The sequence below is a fragment of the Heteronotia binoei genome, chromosome 4, assembly GCF_032191835.1.
Source record: "Heteronotia binoei isolate CCM8104 ecotype False Entrance Well chromosome 4, APGP_CSIRO_Hbin_v1, whole genome shotgun sequence".
Classification (NCBI taxonomy): Eukaryota; Metazoa; Chordata; class Lepidosauria; order Squamata; family Gekkonidae; genus Heteronotia; species Heteronotia binoei.
In genome coordinates, this window is record NC_083226.1 from 144,664,309 (window position 1) to 144,684,668 (window position 20,360).

General features: G+C 43.3%; 1 protein-coding gene across 1 annotated transcript in view; it reads left to right on the forward strand.

Moving 5' to 3' along the window:
• DEPDC1B (DEP domain containing 1B) overlaps positions 1–20,360 on the forward strand; it is a 65,701-nt gene extending 45,341 nt beyond the window's left edge. Inside the window, exons 7-11 of the mRNA XM_060235951.1 lie at positions 1,624–1,764; positions 12,486–12,652; positions 14,161–14,337; positions 16,483–16,668; positions 17,910–20,360. Of these exons, the coding sequence (XP_060091934.1) occupies positions 1,624–1,764; positions 12,486–12,652; positions 14,161–14,337; positions 16,483–16,668; positions 17,910–18,071 (833 nt within the window). The 3' untranslated portion in view covers positions 18,072–20,360. The remainder of the gene's footprint in view (positions 1–1,623; positions 1,765–12,485; positions 12,653–14,160; positions 14,338–16,482; positions 16,669–17,909) is intronic.

Sequence of the window (20,360 nt, forward strand, 5' to 3'; positions counted from 1 at the left end):
TGTCCACATCCTTCTTGAAGTGAGGCCTCCAGAACTGGACACAGTATTCTAGGTGTGGCCTAACCAATGCAGCGTACAGCGGAACTATGACATCTTGTGATCTGAAAGTTATACCTCTGTTGATACACCCCAAGATGGCATTAGCCTTTTTTGCTGCTGCATCACACTGTCTGCTCGTATTTAACTGATGGTACACCCATATCCCAAGATCTTGCTAACATACACTGCTACCCAGAAGTGTATCCCTCATCCAGTTTGTGTATTTTTCATTTTGTTACTGAGATACAGAACTCAGCACTTATCCTTGTTAAATTGCATCTTGTTCACTTCTGCGCACTTTTCTAGCATGTTCAGCTTTTGTTGAATTCTAACTCTATCTTCTAGTGTATTCGCTACTCCTCCCAATTTGGTGTCATCTGCAAACTTAATGAGTAGCCCCTCCACACCCTCATCCAGATAATTGATAAAAATATTGAAAAGTACATGGCCCAAAACTGAGCCCTGTGGCACCCCACTGGACACCTCCCTCCATTCCCATTTCTATTCAACAATCGATTGGCCTAATGGAGGATCTACACTCTGTCACTGGAAGTCATTTTGACTTCTATATTGTACACTGTCCTACCATAGTGTTTTGGATTACTCTCCCAGAGTTGATTCAAGCATTTCAGGTATTAACTTGGACAAGTGACTTAGAATTTGCACAGAAATCAGGCCTGTGAGGGAACATCTGTGCTAATCCATCCGATATAGTGTTAAAATCAGCATCTGTCCTGTGCCTCTCAAATATGAGCACATGCAGCAACTTCACTTAGCACAGCAACACCTGTTGGTCATCGCAAACCCTATGAGGCTATACTGTTGCCACCCATACACTGTCTTTCTGATCTTGTGGAATAGCCTTCCAGAAGAAAGGAAGGCAGCATCTCTTTTGCAATTATGTGAGAGCTGTAAGAAAGAATTTCCCAAGGAAGCCTTTGGAGTCTCTTGATGAACTCTGTACTATGCTAGTTGGTAATTTAATAGTTTGATGTTTTTAGAACTTACTGTGAGTTTAAATGGTTTTTAATTAGATAGCAGCTTTAGTCCCCTGTTGCCAGAGAGAAAGGTGAGTTTATAAATGTTTAAAAGATATGAATTGCCTGGAAGGGTCACTACTCTCCCATTGCCAGTTTTAAGGGAAACTATGAGGAGAAAGTGGCACCTTAGCACCTGGATTTGTTGGTTTGTGAAAGTTGAGTTGCTGACCCATTTGTTTTTCAAACTGACCTTCCAGAGAAAATTGTTGCAGACAGAGGTTTACACGAACACAGATTATGCTATAGGGACATTTTCAAACTTGTGACATCCCTCCCCTTTCCTCATATACATTTTGAGGCAGTACAAGTTGAGAGAAGACTGTCTCGGGATTCCTGTACATTTGAATTCTTTCTTAGTCCAGGGAATCCTAAAATGCAATCTTTAGAATAGCATATGTTTATAATTTCTCATGGCTCCCAACTTGCTGAATGTTTTTATTGGGGATTTTTTGGTACAATTTGGCTCTGCTATTAAGTAGAAATTTAATTGGTGCTATTTCTACAACCAGTGCAAGCTGAATAAGAACATTCTCTCTTTTATTAGGGCCCAGGTGTCCAGATCTGAAACAACCTACTTACCTGGGATTTGAAAGAGATGTCTTCAGGACTATAGCTGATTACTATGGCCACATTGAAGAGCCTCTTCTCACTTTCCAGTTTTTTGACATCTTTGTCAGTGTGCTGGGTAAGTTATCACTTTGCACGATATGGGCCAATATAGTGCATTCTAATCCACTGCAGAATGTATCACCTGCATTTAAAAAAAAATAATTAATAACTACAAGAGGACCTGAATGCAGGTCAATGCTGCATCATGAAGATAATTTAACCCCCTTCCTTCCACTATGTTCTTTTCTTCAGTTCCACTTCACTTAAGTTCAACCTGTTGCCAGCAAGCCTCCATTTCTGTAGATGGATCTCTTCTCCACTTTGTCTTAGCTCTGTGACCAGCTCATACCTGCCAGCCACATGGGGTCAAGAAAATGCATTTTTCAGCCACTTCTAAAAACAAAGGCTGAGAACCAGCAGAGGGATAGAAGTGGGGTATACCCATTCTGATTCTATTGATACATGCTGGAATCACAAAGACAACCCAGAGTGACATGAACCTTCCTAAACAATAGGACATTTAGACTATAATTAGGACTATTCAACCTGACTATACTTGTGCTTGAAATTAATTACCACAATCGGACTACTGTAGCAGGAATAATTGCACGAGCTAATTGCAATATCTTTATGTAAATCTATAGTACAGTTGTGTTTGGAACACTGTGCACAACTCTTGTCACCCATCTCAAAAAAGACATTGCAAAGCTGGGAAAGGAGCAGCAAAGGGCAACTGAAATAATGTCAGAATACCTTTCTTTGAAGGAAGACATTTTGGGTTTAGAAGACATGGCAATTCAGGAGAGGCACAGTACAGAACTATAAAATTATTCATGTGGTGACAAAAGTGGATAGAAGGAAGTTTTCACCCTTTGCTATAATTCTTGAACTTGAGGTCATTCAGTGAAACTGATGGGCAGTAGGTTCAGGACAGACAAAAGGACGTTCCTCACCTGGTACATAGTGAACAGATGTAATTTACTGATCATGTACTGTTCATTGTAGTCGAACAGTAGTACTGTTCATTGGCATCGAACTTTAAAAGTAGACTATGATAGTTCTGACACATCAGTCAGTGAAGCAAATCCTTAAGACCATAATGCAAAATAAGGAAGATGATTATTGGTACAAAAATATTTTGATTATCTTCCACTCTGCATTCTTCTGATGAAGATATATTTTGACACAGGACAATAAACCAGATACCTTTCCTTTTGGTGGACTTACTATGGATTTTCTGTGGAGGTGCATTTAGCACATGTTAATTATTAGTCATGTATGCTTCTTGAACAAATCTTTTTGAATTTGTATTTAGTACATGTGAGTTTAAATTTGTCCCAATAATAATTCTTCTCAGTTTGCAATACTGTTATATGGGTTTTGTCATTGTCTTGATACAGTTGCCAACTCTGGGTTGAGAAATACTTGGAGATTGAACACCACTTGGAACTATGAGGAAAGGGGAGGATCCAAGCTGAGAAATACTTGGGGGGTGGGGTAAAGCCTGAGGAGGGTGGGGACTTCAGTGAAGTATAAGAATCCACCTTCTAAAGTGGCCATTTTCTCCAAATGTTCCCTGTTGCCTGGAATCAGTTGTAATCCCAGGAGATCTCATACATTATTTGGAGGTTGGCAACCCTACTGACTGACGAGTCATGTCCATTACAGTTATACAGTGTGGTGCTTTGTAGTGTCCTTTTCTTTCTGTTTGTACACGCTGTGTCCCCTTTTGGTGTTGTTTAAAAGTAGACTAGGCACATTATTGGAAGATAGGTCTAAACAGCTATTAGCTGTGATGGTTGAATGGAATCTCTGTGTTCAGAAGCAATAAACCTCTAAATACAATTTAGTCAGCTGATGCCTCATTGCCCTACCTGTTGGCTTCCCAGATGTATCTGATTGGCTACTGTAGGAAATAGAACCTTTGGTCTTAATCAGCAAGGTTCTTGTTTTCTTAACCAGTAGGCTATTAGAGAAAAACTTCAATCTGTTTTTAGTATGATAACAGAACATATATCCTTTCTAACACTATTATGTTGGCACCTAATAATGTTGGATTTTATTTCACATACAATGTAATTATTGTTTAGCTTTCATTTTCCATCCATTAGAACTTTTATGTGGCTCAATAAAAAACAAGTAATAAGAAGAATATGGTATAAAGCTTACGTATAATTTTAAAGATGCATGCATTAGATACAGCAATTGCTTTTATACCTAATTCACTGGGTTGCTGACAACTCATTAGGTCTGAAATTCATTTTTTCCTTTAGGTTGTTGATTTAGGTTTATTGAGTATAATGCAGAAAGCCTGCTAGAAAACAGCCTGACTGCAAAGCTAAATGATATTTGTAGAAAGGAACGTTACATGCGCTTGCACTACATTTTAGAACTCCTTGCTTTGATAACAAAAAAAGACCTCTGCTATGTTTTGTGGAGGCAACAAAAAAGACTTTAATACTTAAGAGTGATTTGATGTGCCCATTAGCTTTACTTTGTTGGAACAAGTCTGCGGTAAACATCAAGCTTGTGTAGTCTGCTAGTATACTAGGACTCTGGCATGGAACTCACATGATCATGCTAGTATTTTAACTGTATATAAAAGGTTGAGCACATATTCAAGTGCTCTGTTCTCAAGTACAAATTATCTTCCTAGCTAATTAATTAGTATGTATGGGCCAGTACTAACCCTAGTTAGTAGGTAGTTAGGTTCCTAACATGATTATGCTGGTTTGAGTTGCTTTGCATATGCTGGTTGACACTTACCATACTGACCTTTCACTCTTTTTGAAGAACTACTGCATGACCAACACATTTCCCTAATGAAGACTGTTAGCAAAGCGCATAGGGAATGTGGTTGAGTAATAACTTGATTTTGTGCCATTGGCCATGGCCCTATATTTTATCTCCTGGTACTTACCATAGCCAACACAGGTGTACATGAGATAACAGCTGACTGTTATTTTCCTTTCCTTCCTCTTTTGCTTTGGGTTTGTTGATTCTGCTGATACTATTTGCCTTCTGTTGTATTATGTTTTCATGGTGTCCATTTGGAAACATCAGTTTTCACTATTACCCATTATGTGTGGCCTGTTTGGCCAAAGGGCAGGATATAAGTATTGCAAATAAGTTTAATAAGACTACCAAGGAAAGAGTAGGAAATTGAATATCACCACACAGCCTGCTCCTAAACTATGTCAGAAGAGCAACCCTAAACAGTTCACTACAATTAGGGTGGATCCTACCACTTATTAAGCAAATATTATTTATATATTTATTATTTAAATTAAACCTTTGCTTTTGGCTCTGATTTGTAGCTTTCTTCCAATCTAAGAAGAATGCCTCCATTTTAAGTGGCTGTTCCTTCTATTGAAGAGCCATCAAAGTTGGAGCAAAGTTATTTGGAGGATAGTTGGATGAGTGTGAAGTTGTCTTATATTCAGCATAAGGATACTTCATGAACATAGGCTGGATGGCCATCTGACAGCAATGCGGATCCTGTGAATTTAGGGGGGGGGGGTGGTATTTGTGAATTTCCTGCGTTGTGCAGGGGGTTGGACTAGATAACCCTGGAGATTCCTTCCAACTCTATGAATCTTCTTCGTGGTCTCTGTGCATCACACTGATGGGATTCAGGCGCCTGCGCCGACCACGATCGGTAACTTCAAAAGCTGCGGATTTCCGCGCCCCCGGCCCGGTGCGCATGCGCACCGCCCCCCTTGCGCATGCTCACCGAGCCCGGAGCGGACATCCCGCCAGTTCTCTTCTGACCGCCGCCTGGATCAGTTGATCTTCACGCTACGGTCGGTGCTTTTGTCCTTATATATATTAGGATTGTGGATTTCCAATTTCTTGTTTTATCTTTCTTATTTTAGTTTATTGTGTTGGACTTGAAGAAAAAGGGGGCGATTTTTGTTCGGGAATTTCCCGCTTCTTTTCCACCCTCCCATCCCCCCCTCCCCCTCATCCTTCCCGCCACGCATGGAAAGGCGCTGGGGATTTTTTCGGAGGTGTACGAGGTGTGGCAGCAAGATAGCCCCGCCAGACGGACATTCTCTCTGCCTACTCTGCCTGGGAGAGTCCCACATTCCCGACTCCTGTTCGCATTGCTCGAAATTTTCGAAGCAAACAAAAATCGCGCAGCCCGTCTAGCCGCTGCACTAATGGAAAGAGCACTTTCGCCAAAGAAGATGTCGACCACATCGACATCAGAGTCGGTCGATACCGACAGGGCCCTTACCGACGCCGATCGCCCCAACAACAGAGCGGGCTCGGCACCGAAGTCGGACTCCTCTACGCCTGCGAAACGGCCTAGAGAGGAGAAGGTAGCCCACACCGAGGCGAAGAAGAAGAAAAAGGCAGACAAGCCCAAACTCAGCGGGCACTCTGCGGCCTCCGTTCCGACATCGCCAGCGCGACTGGCAACAGGTTCAGTTCCGCCTCTGAAACTATTTGCCTCCCCGAGACGGCGACTCAGCCCACCGGCACTCTCCTCCATGTCGACGCAAATAGCGATTTCGTCGGACTCCGACCGCGACATCGAGCTTGCGCAACGCTCGGGAACGGAACAGAGCCCGATCGAAGATCGTCGCCCGCGAACTCCATCCCCTCAACCCAGAGGAGACGATCGCACCACTCCATTACGGGGTCGATCGCGCAGCCCACGCAGATCTACTACCCCACGCCATCGCTCCCGAAGCACACGTCGGGACCGATCCCACAGTCGCTCCAGGAGCCCTAGACGTCGGCACCGATCGAGAGATTCGGCCGAAGCCAGATCATCGGTCACTCGCTCACCGAGGTCGAAGCCTAAAGGAAGCTCACCGCTAACGAAGCCACCACCCCCGATACCGTGGGACCAGAGACAGTGGCAGTACTTGTATGGCTCTTATCCGATGCCGTCAGTCTTCCCTTGGCTGCCCCCCAGACAATTGGAGTGGGACCAACAATCTGAAGCGTCGGTGAGATCAAGGACATCGTACCATACACCAAGGCATACACCATCGGCGTCGCTGTCGAAACCTCCCGACACCGAAAAACCCCCTAAGCAGGGGAGCTCCCCTCGGCCCCGAGGACACAAAAAAGTGACTCCAGAACCTAGCAAGACCCCGGACACACCACAACCCCGGTCGGAGCACTCAGAGTCTCCGGAGGACTCTAAGTCAGAGGGAGAATCAACCTCGGAAGAACAGGGCAACCTTTCTTCTCCTGAAGAACCATCACCTTCTCAGAAGGTCGGGGAAGAACAACCGATATCCCCTTCCGAGGACCTCAAGTCTTACGGTGACCTCATTAAGCGGATGGCCCAGACACTAGCCCTCACTACTATCCAACCTCAACCGGTAGTGACGGACAACGTTTTTGATGTCGTGCAACTCGACACCTCCACAGCAGTAGCATTGCCCCTAACAACAGTAATGATGCACACGGCCAAATCTGCATGGGACAAGCCTGCGTCGACACCGATATCCTCACGCAGGCTGGACCACATGTATAGAATTCAGGAGTCTACTGCTGAATTCCTTTTCAACCACCCCAAACCAAACTCGGTGGTGGTTGCCTCCTCGTCTAAAGCTAGGAAGACCCATTCTACCCCCCCCCCCCCGATAGGGAGGGCAAAAAACTGGACAACTTGGGTAGGCGATTCTATACAGCAGGCTCACTGTGTATGAAGATGGCAAACTACACAGCTTGTATGGGACGCTACCAATATGCCCTGTGGGACCAACTTTCCACGATTTTACCAACCCTTCCGGAACAACCAATGTTAGCGATCCGGAAATTGCAGAAGGAAGGCATCCAACTGGCAAAGCAACAGATAAGCTCTGCAAAACACGTGGGAGACGTTGGGGCAAAGACCATCTCCTCGGCTGTGACACTCAGAAGGCATTCGTGGTTGAGGTCTACAGCCCTCCAACCAGATACCCAGTCTTATATAGAAGATCTGCCATTCGATGGCAGCGGACTGTTCAGCGCTAATACTGACACCGTTTTACAAGAAATGGATAAAAGTATTAGAACATCAAGGAATTTAGGAGTATCTACCTCATCAAAGTCACAGACCAAACGACCCTGGTCAAAAACTTGGAACAAGAAACCATATCTGAAACAACAAGGAGACCAACAGTGGAGACCAAAGGGCTCGGGTTCCTTCTCCAAAACTCAATATAGCTCTAAAACGAAGTACTCACCAACTTCAACCCCAACTCCCCGCCAAAAGGGAAACCGACAGCCCAAACAGGGCCTTTGACTGTTCCCCACCGTGTTCTTTCCCATCCCCGTCCCTTGGCAACCAGACAAGGCTCTATCCCTTTGTCCAAGCTTGGAACAGAATTACAACAGACAAATGGGTCTTGTCTATAATTCAATCAGGCTACCAAATAGAGTTCCAGCAATACCCTTCCATCCCTACAGTTGTTTACACCACTTCATCCCCCACATTAAAAGAGGAAGTACAAGCTCTTCTACACAAGGACGCAATAGAACCGGTTCCACCAGGTCAGGAAGGACAAGGTTTTTATTCCCGGTATTTTATAATCCCCAAGAGGGATGGTGGCCTCAGGCCTATCATGGACTTGAGAGCGCTCAACATCTTCATCGCTCATCACAAGTTCAGGATGACCTCCCTGCAAAACATTCTACCTCTTCTCAACCAGGGAAATTGGATGGCCACGCTGGACCTGCAGGACGCATATTTTCATATAAGTATACATCCGGATCATCGAAAATTCCTCAGGTTCACTATCGGGAAATCTCACTTCCAATACCGAGCGCTGCCTTTCGGACTTTCAACAGCTCCAAGGGTCTTTACGAAGACCATGGCAGTAGTGGCAGCACATCTGAGATTACAGGGGATAACAGTGTTCCCGTACATAGACGATTGGCTCCTGGTAGCAAACTCGAGGGATCGTCTTTTACACCACATCCAGATAACCTTGACCCTCCTACAGGAACTGGGACTGCAGGTCAACAACAGAAAGTCACACCTCCAACCCTGCCAAAGGACGCAGTTCATCGGAGCGATCCTAGATACCAGAAGGTGCATGGCTTTTCTTCCACCAAACAGAGCAAACGACATTATCTCGTTAGTGTCAGAGTTCCTCCACAACCCCACTGTGAGAGCGAAACAGATCCAACGTCTTCTAGGGCTGATGGCCGCGACCACCTCGGTCATCCAGTTTGCAAGGTTCCACATGAGAAGTCTCCAGCTGTGGTTCATCAGAACGTTCAACCATCTGAGGGACCACCCGTCACGCAGAATGGTCCTTCCAGTACCAGTTCTACTTTCCCTACACTGGTGGCACCGAAGGCGAAATCTAATAGAAGGCGCTCCATTCCACAGAAGGGCACCATCCCTGACGATAACCACGGATGCATCCCTATGGGGATGGGGAGCACATCTGAACGGCATGTGCGTTGGGGGCAGGTGGCCACCATGACATCTACGGTTCCACATAAACTTTTTAGAGTTACTGGCAGTCCATCATGCCATCCTCTCCTTTCGGAAGCTACTGACCAACAAATCAGTGGCGATCCTAACGGACAATACAACAGCCCTTGCCTACATAAACAGGCAGGGGGGTACAGTGTCCCGGAAGCTTTGCCTGCTTGCGCTTCGCATTTGGGAGATTTGCAGAGAGACTCAAACAACACTAACTGCAGCACATCTCCCCGGCACTCTCAACGCTCGTGCGGACTCCCTGAGCCGTGGAGGTGCCATGCTTCACGAGTGGGAAATCAACTGGCGGTTCCTTCAACCAATCTTTCAGAAATGGGGGACCCCAGAGGTGGATGTATTTGCTACCCGAAACAACTCGAAGTGCAAGAACTTCTGTTGCAGAGGGGGAGCAGATCCGAGATCGTTGGGGGACGGCCTGCTATTCCCCTGGAAGGGGCAACACATCTATCTGTTTCCCCCCATTCCGCTCATCACCAGGGTGGTCTACAAGATTCACAGCGAACGACCGCGGGGGATCCTTATCACCCCCTGGTGGCCAAGGCAACATTGGTTTGCCCCAATACTGAGCATCTCCAGAGGGGTCTTTCATCATTTCCCCCCAGCCGCAGATCTGCTACTGTCGCATCAGGGGCGGGTGACCCATCACGACGCACCGCACCTGAAATTGACGGCGTGGAGGCTATAACAGCACCAATATCAGCAAGGGCGCAGGAAGTCATTCTCAATTGCAGGAAGCTATCCACTCGGAAGTCCTATGACTACAAGTGGGCCAAATTCGTAGAATTCGCTTCACTGTACGGGGTAGACCCCTCCAGAGCAGGTCTTTCCACTGTGCTGGACTTCCTCCTCGCCCTGATTGATAAGGGACTAGCGGTATCCTCAGTCAGAGTATATTTGGCTGCCATATCAGCTAAGCATGTGCACATTGAGGGCCACTCGGTGTTTACTCACCCAGACACTAAAAAGTTGCTTCGTGGCCTTGCCAGACTTTACCCTGCAATAAGGTTTCCGGCTCCAGCGTGGGACCTCCCGGGAGTCCTGCAAGCTTTGTCGGGAAGACCATTTGAGCCTATGGCTACGTGCTCACTTCAGTTACTAACGTGGAAGACGGCCTTCCTACTAGCCATCACGTCAGCTAGGAGAGTTGGAGAACTGGCCGCTCTCCGTTGTGACAACCCTTACTTACGGTTTAGTGCGGAAGGGGTCTGGCTGAGACCTGATGTCAGATTCCTCCCAAAGGTGATATCGTCTTTCCACTTAAACACGGAAATATACTTGCCAGTGTATTTCCCGAACCCTACTACAGACGGAGAGCGCAGACTCCATGCACTAGATGTCAAGAGAGCACTGTCCTTTTACTTACATAGAGTGGGGCCGCTACGGAAAGACTCCAGACTTCTTCTATCGTATGCCCCAGCATCACAAGGGAGCAAGGTCTCGACTCAGAGGATCTCTAAGTGGATCACGGAGACCATAAAACTCTGTTACTTACTAAATAAGAGGCCCTTGCCGGGTCCCATCAGAGCTCACTCCACCAGAGCGATGGCCACCTCGACGGCCTTCATGAAGGGAGTGCCTTTGAGAGACATTTGCGAAGCAGCCACGTGGTCCTCGCCACATACCTTCGTCAGGCACTATGCGTTGGACTTGAGATGGCATCGAGGAGCTTCAGTTGGCCGAGCGGTGCTGCAGTCGCTGTCTTGCTGATGGACCAGAGCACCCTCCTCCAGGTAGGATATTGGCTTGCTAGTCTCCCATCAGTGTGATGCACAGAGACCACGAAGAAGATAAACAGGTTGCTTACCTGTAACTGATGATCTTCGAGTGGTCATCTGTGCAGTCACACTACCCGCCCACCTTCCCCACTGCTGCTGGTCCATCAGCGGATCATGCAGCGGTCAGAAGGAACTGGCGGGATGTCCGCTCCGGGCTCGGTGAGCATGCGCAAGGGGGGCGGTGCGCATGCGCACCGGGCCGGGGGCGCGGAAATCCGCAGCTTTTGAAGTTACCGATCGTGGTCGGCGCAGGCGCCTGAATCCCATCAGTGTGACTGCACAGATGACCACTCGAAGATCATCAGTTACAGGTAAGCAACCTGTTTTTCTATGATTGTGGAGGGGTTCCACTTACAAAAGGGATTTCCCAATTGTTTCATGGCTGTGGCAGCTTAAAATATGTTTCCTCAGGCTTTGGTGAGGATAAGCATAAAATCCTCATGTACACTGCCCTCAGCTCCTTTGTGGAAGGACAAGACAGGATTAAATGCATGGTTACAGTTTTTAAGGAACAAACAAAAACAAGGACTCTGATAACATCATGAAATGTATTAAATACTCAAACTTATTCAAACCATTAATTATTATTATTGACCTGAATACATTACCACATACAAAACTGACTTGTATGTACAACAATGATCATTCAATGAATACAAGGTATATTTCCCAATCCCAATCAAATTCTTGGTGGTGTTGTAAAACCATAAATGTGAAATAAAGTTATTATTGATTGATTTATTAAGACATTTATATCTCCCCCTTTCCCCATGGTTCAGAGTGGCTTACAATAATAGTTAAACGCATCCCCAGCTAAAATGAAAAATAAAATTGCAAAATATATGTGCATGGGTGATCATAACACTAGTTGATACCCAGCTCAATTGTCCAAGGGCTACACAATCTGAAAACGCTACAGCTCTTTCTCTTGGATGGAGTAAAAAAAAGGCCTTTTCACTAGTAAGAGAGAGAATGGACAACGAACCAACAGCCAGTACATAAACAAGGTGCTAATGCATATGAAGCAAAATCAGGAGTCTTATGGCATCTAACAAAGTTTTACTCCATATGAGCTGAGGGTGGATTCTCATGAATCATATATTGAATGTGAATGGCCTTCTTGTGAAACTAATGGAAACACTGGAGAAACATGAGCCATTATTTATGAGGCCATTTTACACCTTCTTTAGCAGGAAACATTTTCAGCACAGTGCTGTTTGCATAACATAGAAGAGGAGAAGGAAATTCAAGTTTCTGCTAGCCAGTGAGAGACCAAGGAATTTCATATTTACGCATCAGTCATCAGGAGAGAAAGGGAAAGTTTTAGTCTGTAAACCAAAATGCAGCTCATGGGTTAACTGATCAAACTTTTAAGTACAGCTAATGAAAACAGTCTTCTTTTACCCTTGTGTAACAAATGTTTTCCATTCAATTCCATGTTTTGAGTTTGAAATGTTACTAATTTAACTACTAATCACAAATTGAGTAAAATTAAGTGCTTCTCTCTATACAGAGACATGCCTACACAATGAAATCTCATTTTGAAATTATATTTTGATTCAGGTCTCCTCCAGGAAGAGACTTCAGCCATTGAAGCACTGCAGGTTTGTTGTCTTCTTCTGCCACCAGAAAATCGCCGCAAAGTGCAGCTGCTGATAACTATGATGGCTAGGATCAGTATAAATAAGGATCTCCCCCCTCTATGTGATACAGCTGGGACAAGAACACTGGTATGTGCCTGTCAGGAATAGTCTGGTCTTGTAAAGACAGTTTGGAGTTGTTTTATCTAGTTTGGAAACATTCAAATTTCCTGCCCTCTTAGTGTAACAAGTTTGCTCTCCATTTGCTTCTGGTACAGTGACTGAATTTAGTGATAGGTTACATCAAAAGTATTGAACCCATTTGTTACGGGAGATGGATCTGACATAAATGGCACTTTGTTGGGCCAGGAGATGTGTGCCATAAAATGTAACATGATGTACTGGAGATATGAACTTTATAGGCTCTTTTGTTCCCCCTCCCTCCCCAGAGAAGGAGAGGGAGGAGCCGTCAGCAAATGGAGAGATGGGAGGCTTGGCTTTCTTTCTCCTTTACAAAGCAGGAAACAGGAGAGACTGGGTAAAAGCCAGCTCCAGTGCTGGGAACAGGAAGTAGGAACATGAAGTAGGAAGCAGCAGACAAACAGTTGCTTGTGGGCCTGATAGGAGCCCTGCAGGGGCTGGCTCTGTCCCATGGGCCATATGTTTGACACCCCTTGGTTACATATACAGGTTAGTAGATTAACTGTCTCATATCTGTGTTCCCTGAGAACTCTCAGGTGTATGCCTTCAGGTCTTGGAGATTAAATACTTTTTAGTTTCCCCAGTAGGTCTAGAACTTCATCTCTCATCACCTCAGTTTTTCTCAGTTCTTCCTGAAAATAGTGACTGTGGCAAAGGTACATGCCTCACACATAACCCAGTGAACCCGGAGGCAACAGGCTCAATGAGCTTCTCTGCCATCTCTCCATCTTCCTTTAGCAAGTCAGTTGCAATTTAATAGCACATGGGTATGAATGTATATGTAGTTAATCTGAACAGAATCATGACCTTTCAAAGAAGAAATTCCTGGAAAACATTTTGAGCTATGTATTTAAAAGAGTCATTTGATGGTATTGGTTTTGTTTTGTTTTTTTAACACTGGTAGCAAATAAATAAGTAATCTTGTTTCCTGATTACAGGGCTATAAATATGAACAGTGGTAGCACACAAACAAGTAAATATAGTAACCAGAGGTAGGACAGGCAGAAGCCGGACATTCCTCTGTTATGGGCCCTTCTTGAGAACCTTCTTGCTCCTGCTTCCAGTTTCTTCTGAAGGGCATCAGAGAGAGGCAAGAAGCAATTGACTGAGAATGCCCTCCCCAATAAACATTTTTATTGAATTATCACACATACAGTACAATCCTATGCAGGGTGAAATTCTAGCAGGAGATCCTTTGCATATTAGGCCACATACCCCTGATGTAGCCAATCCTCCAAGAGCTTACAAAAAAGAGCCTTATAACCTCTTGGAGGATTGGCTACATCAGGGGTGTGTGGCCTAATATGCAAAGGAGATCCTGCTAGAATTCCACCCCTGATCCTATGTAAAGTGACGCAGAGTGTTTTGGTCCCTGGGACCGTCTTTGGGAACTAATTTTGTCTGAATGACAGGACAAAATATAATTATCCCCTCCTTTTTTTTTTTTTACATTTCAGATGGTTCAAACCTTTTCTCGTTCTGTTCTCCGTTCCAAAGATGAAGTGGACTTGGATGAACTACTGGCAGCTAAACTAGTTTCATTCTTGATGGACAATTATCAGAAAATCTTAAATGTCCCTTGTGCTCTGAAAGCTGCAATAGAGGAACATGTAGCACATCTTCAAAGGGTCCAGGTAGAGCTGTAAATTTTCTTCCCAAAGACGCTCATTTACCACGCTAATAATTAAACACATTCTTCTTGTCTAAAAAGTAAATAGTCAAGTAGCTTAGGGTGGCCCTTTATTTGATGTACTTTTTGGTGACGTTAGCCAAACACCTTCTTTTGCCACATTTTATCTATTACTATCTCAAAACTGAGTTTCTCCTCTTTTTTTGAGAAAGCTGCTTTGGGCCAATCAGACTTCTACATAAGTTTATCCTGAAGATGGTAGAGTCAAGAAACAGTTGTAGATCCCTTTTTACAGTTTTTAGTTATGGGAATGCTTCCTCCAACTCATTCTCATACACAAAAAAATAACCTGAAAAGAGATTTTTCATGTTAGAAATCATTGTGAGAGTAAATCCCACTGCAATACCTTTCTCATATAATTTATCTTATGTATGATCTCTAAATGTGTATCCCACTATTTGTAATGTCCCCAAGATGGTTTACGATAACGCACTTTTAAAATGCAACATTAACACATTGTGAAACAAGAAGTAATATCTAAAACAAGCTGAGCTCCCAGCAATTCTACTCAAAAGTCATATCTGGTATATCAGGGAATATAGCAGAGATTGGATGCTACCACAAAATATCATATTTCTGTTGATGGGTAGTATCCTGTTGGGGAACTTCTCAATAAGGGAAGGGTGTGCATGTTAGGGGTATCTCTTCCTTCCAAACTCCCAGGCCCAAGTTCCAGTTTGTTGGGTAAGGCTGGCTGGGTAAGTTCTTGCTGGAGAGAGAAAGAGAGACAGTTACACCAAAGATTCCGTCTTGAGTCCATATATTCCAAGTAGATATCAGCTGCAAATAAAGACATCCACAGTGTACACAGAAGAAGAAGACTGTACATTTATACCCTGCCTTCTCTCTGAATCAGAGACTCAGAGCGGTTTACAATTTCCTATATCTTCTACCCCCACAACAGACACCCTGTGAGGTGGGTGGGGCTGAGAGGGCTCTCACAGCCTTTCAAGGGCAACCTCTGCCAGAGCTATGGCTGACCCAAGGCCATTCCAGCAGGTGCAAGTGGAGGAGTGGGGAATCAAGCTTGGTTCTCCTAGATAAGAGTCCATGCACTTAACCACTACACCAAACTGGCTCCTAGAGAAATAAGGAATATATTCCAGCTACAGCATCAAGGCCTTTTGGCATTGATCAGAACCCCCACACAAATGTTTAAACCCTTATAGACCTATAGCTGTTAGTGTATCTGTTGATGCACTTAACATGTAGGTCTACCATGAGGGTAACTCAGGCCAAACTAGAACTGACCCGATGTACCGACCCAGATCCCTCCTTTCTATCTGGGGGCAAGAAACCCAAAAATTTAAGGAAGCTGGATTTTGCTACCCTGTCTGCTAACTCCTAGGAAGTATAAACATTCTTTAAAGCAAAAGTCACATAAGTATCCAGAAGGCCACAGCATCAGCAAAGTCCTGAAGCTTCCTGGGATACAGAACGAAAGAACCAGAACTGCTATATTCCCTGATATACCAGATATGACTTTTGAATATAGTTGCTGGCAGCTCAACTTGTTTTAGATATTACTTCTTGTTTTGCAATGTGTTAATGTTGCATTTTAAAAGTGTGTTATTGTAAACCATTTTGGGGACATTACAAATAGTGGAATATACATTTAGAGAATTTATAGAAGCTAATTTACTATAGAACTTAAACTAACATAGGTTCAGCAGGGGGCTGAGACTCAATCCAGCCCTAATTCCACAACACATCCCTTACTTATAGATCTTTTCTAGCTCCTTCATGGCTGCCCTTCCCAGTCTCAATCTTCTGGTCTTGGTTTCAGTCTCGGAACAGGAAACCTTTAACAACCTCACTCTCTTCATTGTCAACCTTACCGTTGTGTTAACTCCTCAATAGTCATTGTTTTTGTATTCTTGATATTCAGCCATAATCCTGCTTTGGCATTTTCTTCTTTAATCTGTCAGTGGTCATTTCAAGTCTTCCCTATTTTTTGTCAGTAATGTGGTATCCTCTGCACATCTCAGATTGTTAATGTTCCTCCAACCAATTTTACCCACATTCAAATATGTATATAAAACTTTTAATGCTGGAACGCAAGATCTGAGCTGCTTGTCTTTCCACCTAGATAAAATATCCGGGAACAGATACTGATGCCGCTATACCTGCTCCATCATTTTGTCATCAGATCAGCACTGATGAATTTGAATGCCAAAAAACGAATGGCTTTCAAGAGCCACTGGCAAGCTTGCTGGAAGAAATCACAAAGGACACAAAAATGTCCGTCAAAGAGAAGAAGAAAAAATTGAAGCGGGTAAAAGAAATCTTCAAACTCCTTTAAAATTTTTCTATCTGTGCAGTTTCTAAAGGAATGGTGCTTAGCATTTTTATGATGTTTTAAGCGTTCAAAGAGCGTTTCACACTATTGTCTTGCAGTTGTTATAACAGTCCTGTAAGGTAGGTAGGTCAGTAATGGTTCTCTTTTGCATGTGGAGGGCAGAGGACTACCAAGTGAACTCTTCTATACCCCAAAAATAAGCTGGCTGGAAAATAAACTGGTTTCATTCCCCCACCACCACCATACCTTCTTTGCTTTGTTCAAATCTTTTAGATAACTGATTCTATAGACATTAAAGATTATGATGGAACTAATAGATTTGTAAATATTTTCAGCCTTGAAATGTTCTAAGCCATGAATGGGGAACTAAACTTGCTGTATAGATAAATAGTCCCCTTGCTGACAGTGCCACAAAAAAAAGGTTTTTTGGTGAAAGGCCATGATTCAGTGGTAGAGCATCTGCTTGGTACGCAGAAGGTCCTTGGTTCAATCATTGGCATTGTCAGTTTCCAGTTAAAAGGATTAGGTTGTAAATGATGTGAAAGTCTCATCAGACCCTGAGACCCTGGAATTCTTGAAACATATTTCTCAATGCTTCCTTTCCTTCCCAGCTGGAAATAAACCAGGGTGTGGGTAGTGGCACAGACACTTCTGAGGCGGGTGTTTATCCTCCTACAAATGTTCTATTATTCCTTGATAAATATTTCCTGGATTTCTGGCTGTAGAAATATTTACATAGCATTTATATAGTACTTCTTGCAAGGTCCTTATCAATTTGTGAAGCCCTAAATCAAAGTGTGGAGAGTCACAAATGTTGGATCTTTATGTTTTTAAGTATTGCAAGACTTAGTAAATATTTTTTTTTGGCTCAACATAATCTTTTAATGGTTGAGATCCAGGTGAATATTGATTGCTGCTTGGTGACCATGAATAAATATATGGGATTCCTTGGAATGGTACAGTAGGGTTGTCACATTCTGTGTGTGTTTTAAAACATTGACTGGTATGTCAAAAATTAATATCTTGTACTGCTGTGGAGATACAGAAATTAAGAACTTCAGAAATAGAATTGCTGAGAATTAAACTGCTTTGTAGAAGTAATTTGACAAGATAAATGGAATTACAAACACATTTTTTCTTGTCATCCGAGACTAAATTTTTGCTGCTTTTAATGAATAAGCTGTACTTACTAATCCTAATAATGTATTTCTTTGTAGTTTCAAAAATCCTATCCTGATGTATACAAGGAGCGATTTCCTACCCCTGAAAGTGAAGCAGTTCTGTTTCCTGAAAAAAGTAAAAGGAAACCAATGCTGTTGATGTGGGCATTTAAAAAACCTTTCCAGCCATTTCAAAGAACAAGAAGCTTTCGGATGTAGGACTTGAGTTGCATCTCAATAATGGATCAGTTTTATGCATCTGGAACAGCTGAAAATACTTATGACTACTGAAAACATGGTTGAAAGGGAAAAACACTGGGGCAGGAAGCTGCTATGCTGAGCCATTACCAGTAATTTTTGTTGTTGTTGCTCTTGTAAATTTCTTATGTCTTTCTTTTTAAAAAGAAGTAAAAATTAGCTATTGCCAATTACTACATTGGTTGTGACTTTAAGATTTGAAATTTTAAAAGGGAAACTACTGGACATTGTTTAAAAATACTGTAAAATATTTTATGTACTTGAATGAACCTGAAACACCAGGTCTTGTTCAGCACAGCTATTTGTAAATCAGGTAGCCAAACTTCATACTACTGATTTCAGCAATGGACAAAAAGCCCATTGTTTACATGTCTAAGATGGAATGCTCAGATTTAGAAGCATGGACTTCAAAGCACAAGCTTTCAGTCGTGCCTTATGAGATCTGGTTAGGTATTGCTGTATCTATGGAGAGCCAGTTTGGTGTAGTGGTTAAGTGTGCGGACTCTTATCTGGGATTCCTCACTCATCCATTTGCAGCTGCTGGAATGGCCTTGGGTCAGCCATAGCTCTCGCACAGTTGTCCTTGAAAGGGCAGCTTCTGTGAAAGCTCTCTCAGCCCCACTCACCTCACAGGGTGTCTGTTGTGGGGGAGGAAGATAAAGATAAAGGAGATGGTGAGCCGATCTGAGACTCTGAAATTCAGAGTGGAGGGTGCGATATAAATCCAATATCATCATCACCAAAAGTATTATGGCATGTGGACTACTGTGACAGTTGCGGGTATGTTGAAACCCCTCCCCCTTCCATGTTGGTGGGCAGAAAGTAGCACAATCAATAGCAATATTTTGGTTGCTTTTTTAACTAGCTCCTTAACACTGGCAGCTCATAGTTTCTGATTGCATATGTATATATGAACTGTTTTGTCAAAAGTATGTACTATTTCCTACAGTAGTTATTGTAAAGGTTTTTTTCCTATAAACGTGTGTGTTGCTTTTCATATTGTAGGGTTGTACCTGTACCCCTTTTGAGTGAATGAGAAAATGACTGCACACTTGAAAAGATTACGCTGAATGCGCTGTGGCCTATCTTGGGAATATATGAAGAGCCCTGGTGGTACATCTAAGAGACCAATGGCCCATCTGATGCAGCTTCCTGTTTCACACAGTTGCCAACAAACAAACAGGGTGTAGAGACCAAGGCACTTTCTGATATTGCCTCCTAGCACTGAGTTTCAGTGGTTACTGTATCTGAATATGGGAGGTCCCCTAACTCATCATGACTAGTAGCCACTGATAGACCTGTCCTTCATCAATCCACCTAATCTGCTTTTAAAGCCATATATGTTTGTGGCCGTCCCTGCAGTGAATTCTACAATTTAATCACTCACTGAATAAAGAAGTATTTCCTTTTCTCCATCCTTAATCTATTGCCTGTCTTCCTTACAATTTATGACTGCAGAGAACCCGACAACCAGATGGCCTGTACTGGTGCTTATTACATGTGCATCTCTCCTACCCCACTCCCATTGCTATGGAGTTAGGTGTTTGTAAATGCAGTAATTAGTTGACATTATTGATTAAAAGAGATGCAAGGTGCCTGTGCAAGATACTCCTTTGTTACACAGTTACACTTTTGAGTGTGTCCCACCAAAGATTTTTTTCAGGAATTATTCTGTAGGCACCAAGTCTTCCAACTGGTAATTGAGCATCTCTTTGGTACAAACTGTATTGTAAAGTGGCAAATGGTCTTTCCCATTGCAGACTTGCATCATGTCAGTTCAGCTACAATTAAGCTGCCCTCTATCAAGTATGACTGTCCCAGGTTTGAGGCTAGTACTTGCACAGTATAAAGGTCAAAGCCCCTATACATAGATCATCTATCCTAAATAAGTTTATTCTGAAGTAGACCATTGGTTTTTGTGAGATTTGCTTCCTGGCAAAGACAGTTAGGACTTCAGGCTAGCTTACTCATGCGCTTCATCGACCTTCTGCCAGTTGTTGGTACTGGTTGAAAAGTGGGAAGAGGTCCAACTAACTAGAATAATGGAGAATTGTCAGAAGTCAGTGTCTTAGTTCTGTCTCTCCCATCACCCTGAGAACTGGATTTAAGATGAAATCTTGAAAGGCAAAAGAGTTTCATGTAATGAGATTTCTGTACATAAGGAACTGTATTGTAAATGTATGTCCTGAATTTAGCCAGGTTTTCTGCTCTTGTAGAAAATAGCAAGCATTAAATCATTCATGGTTTTAA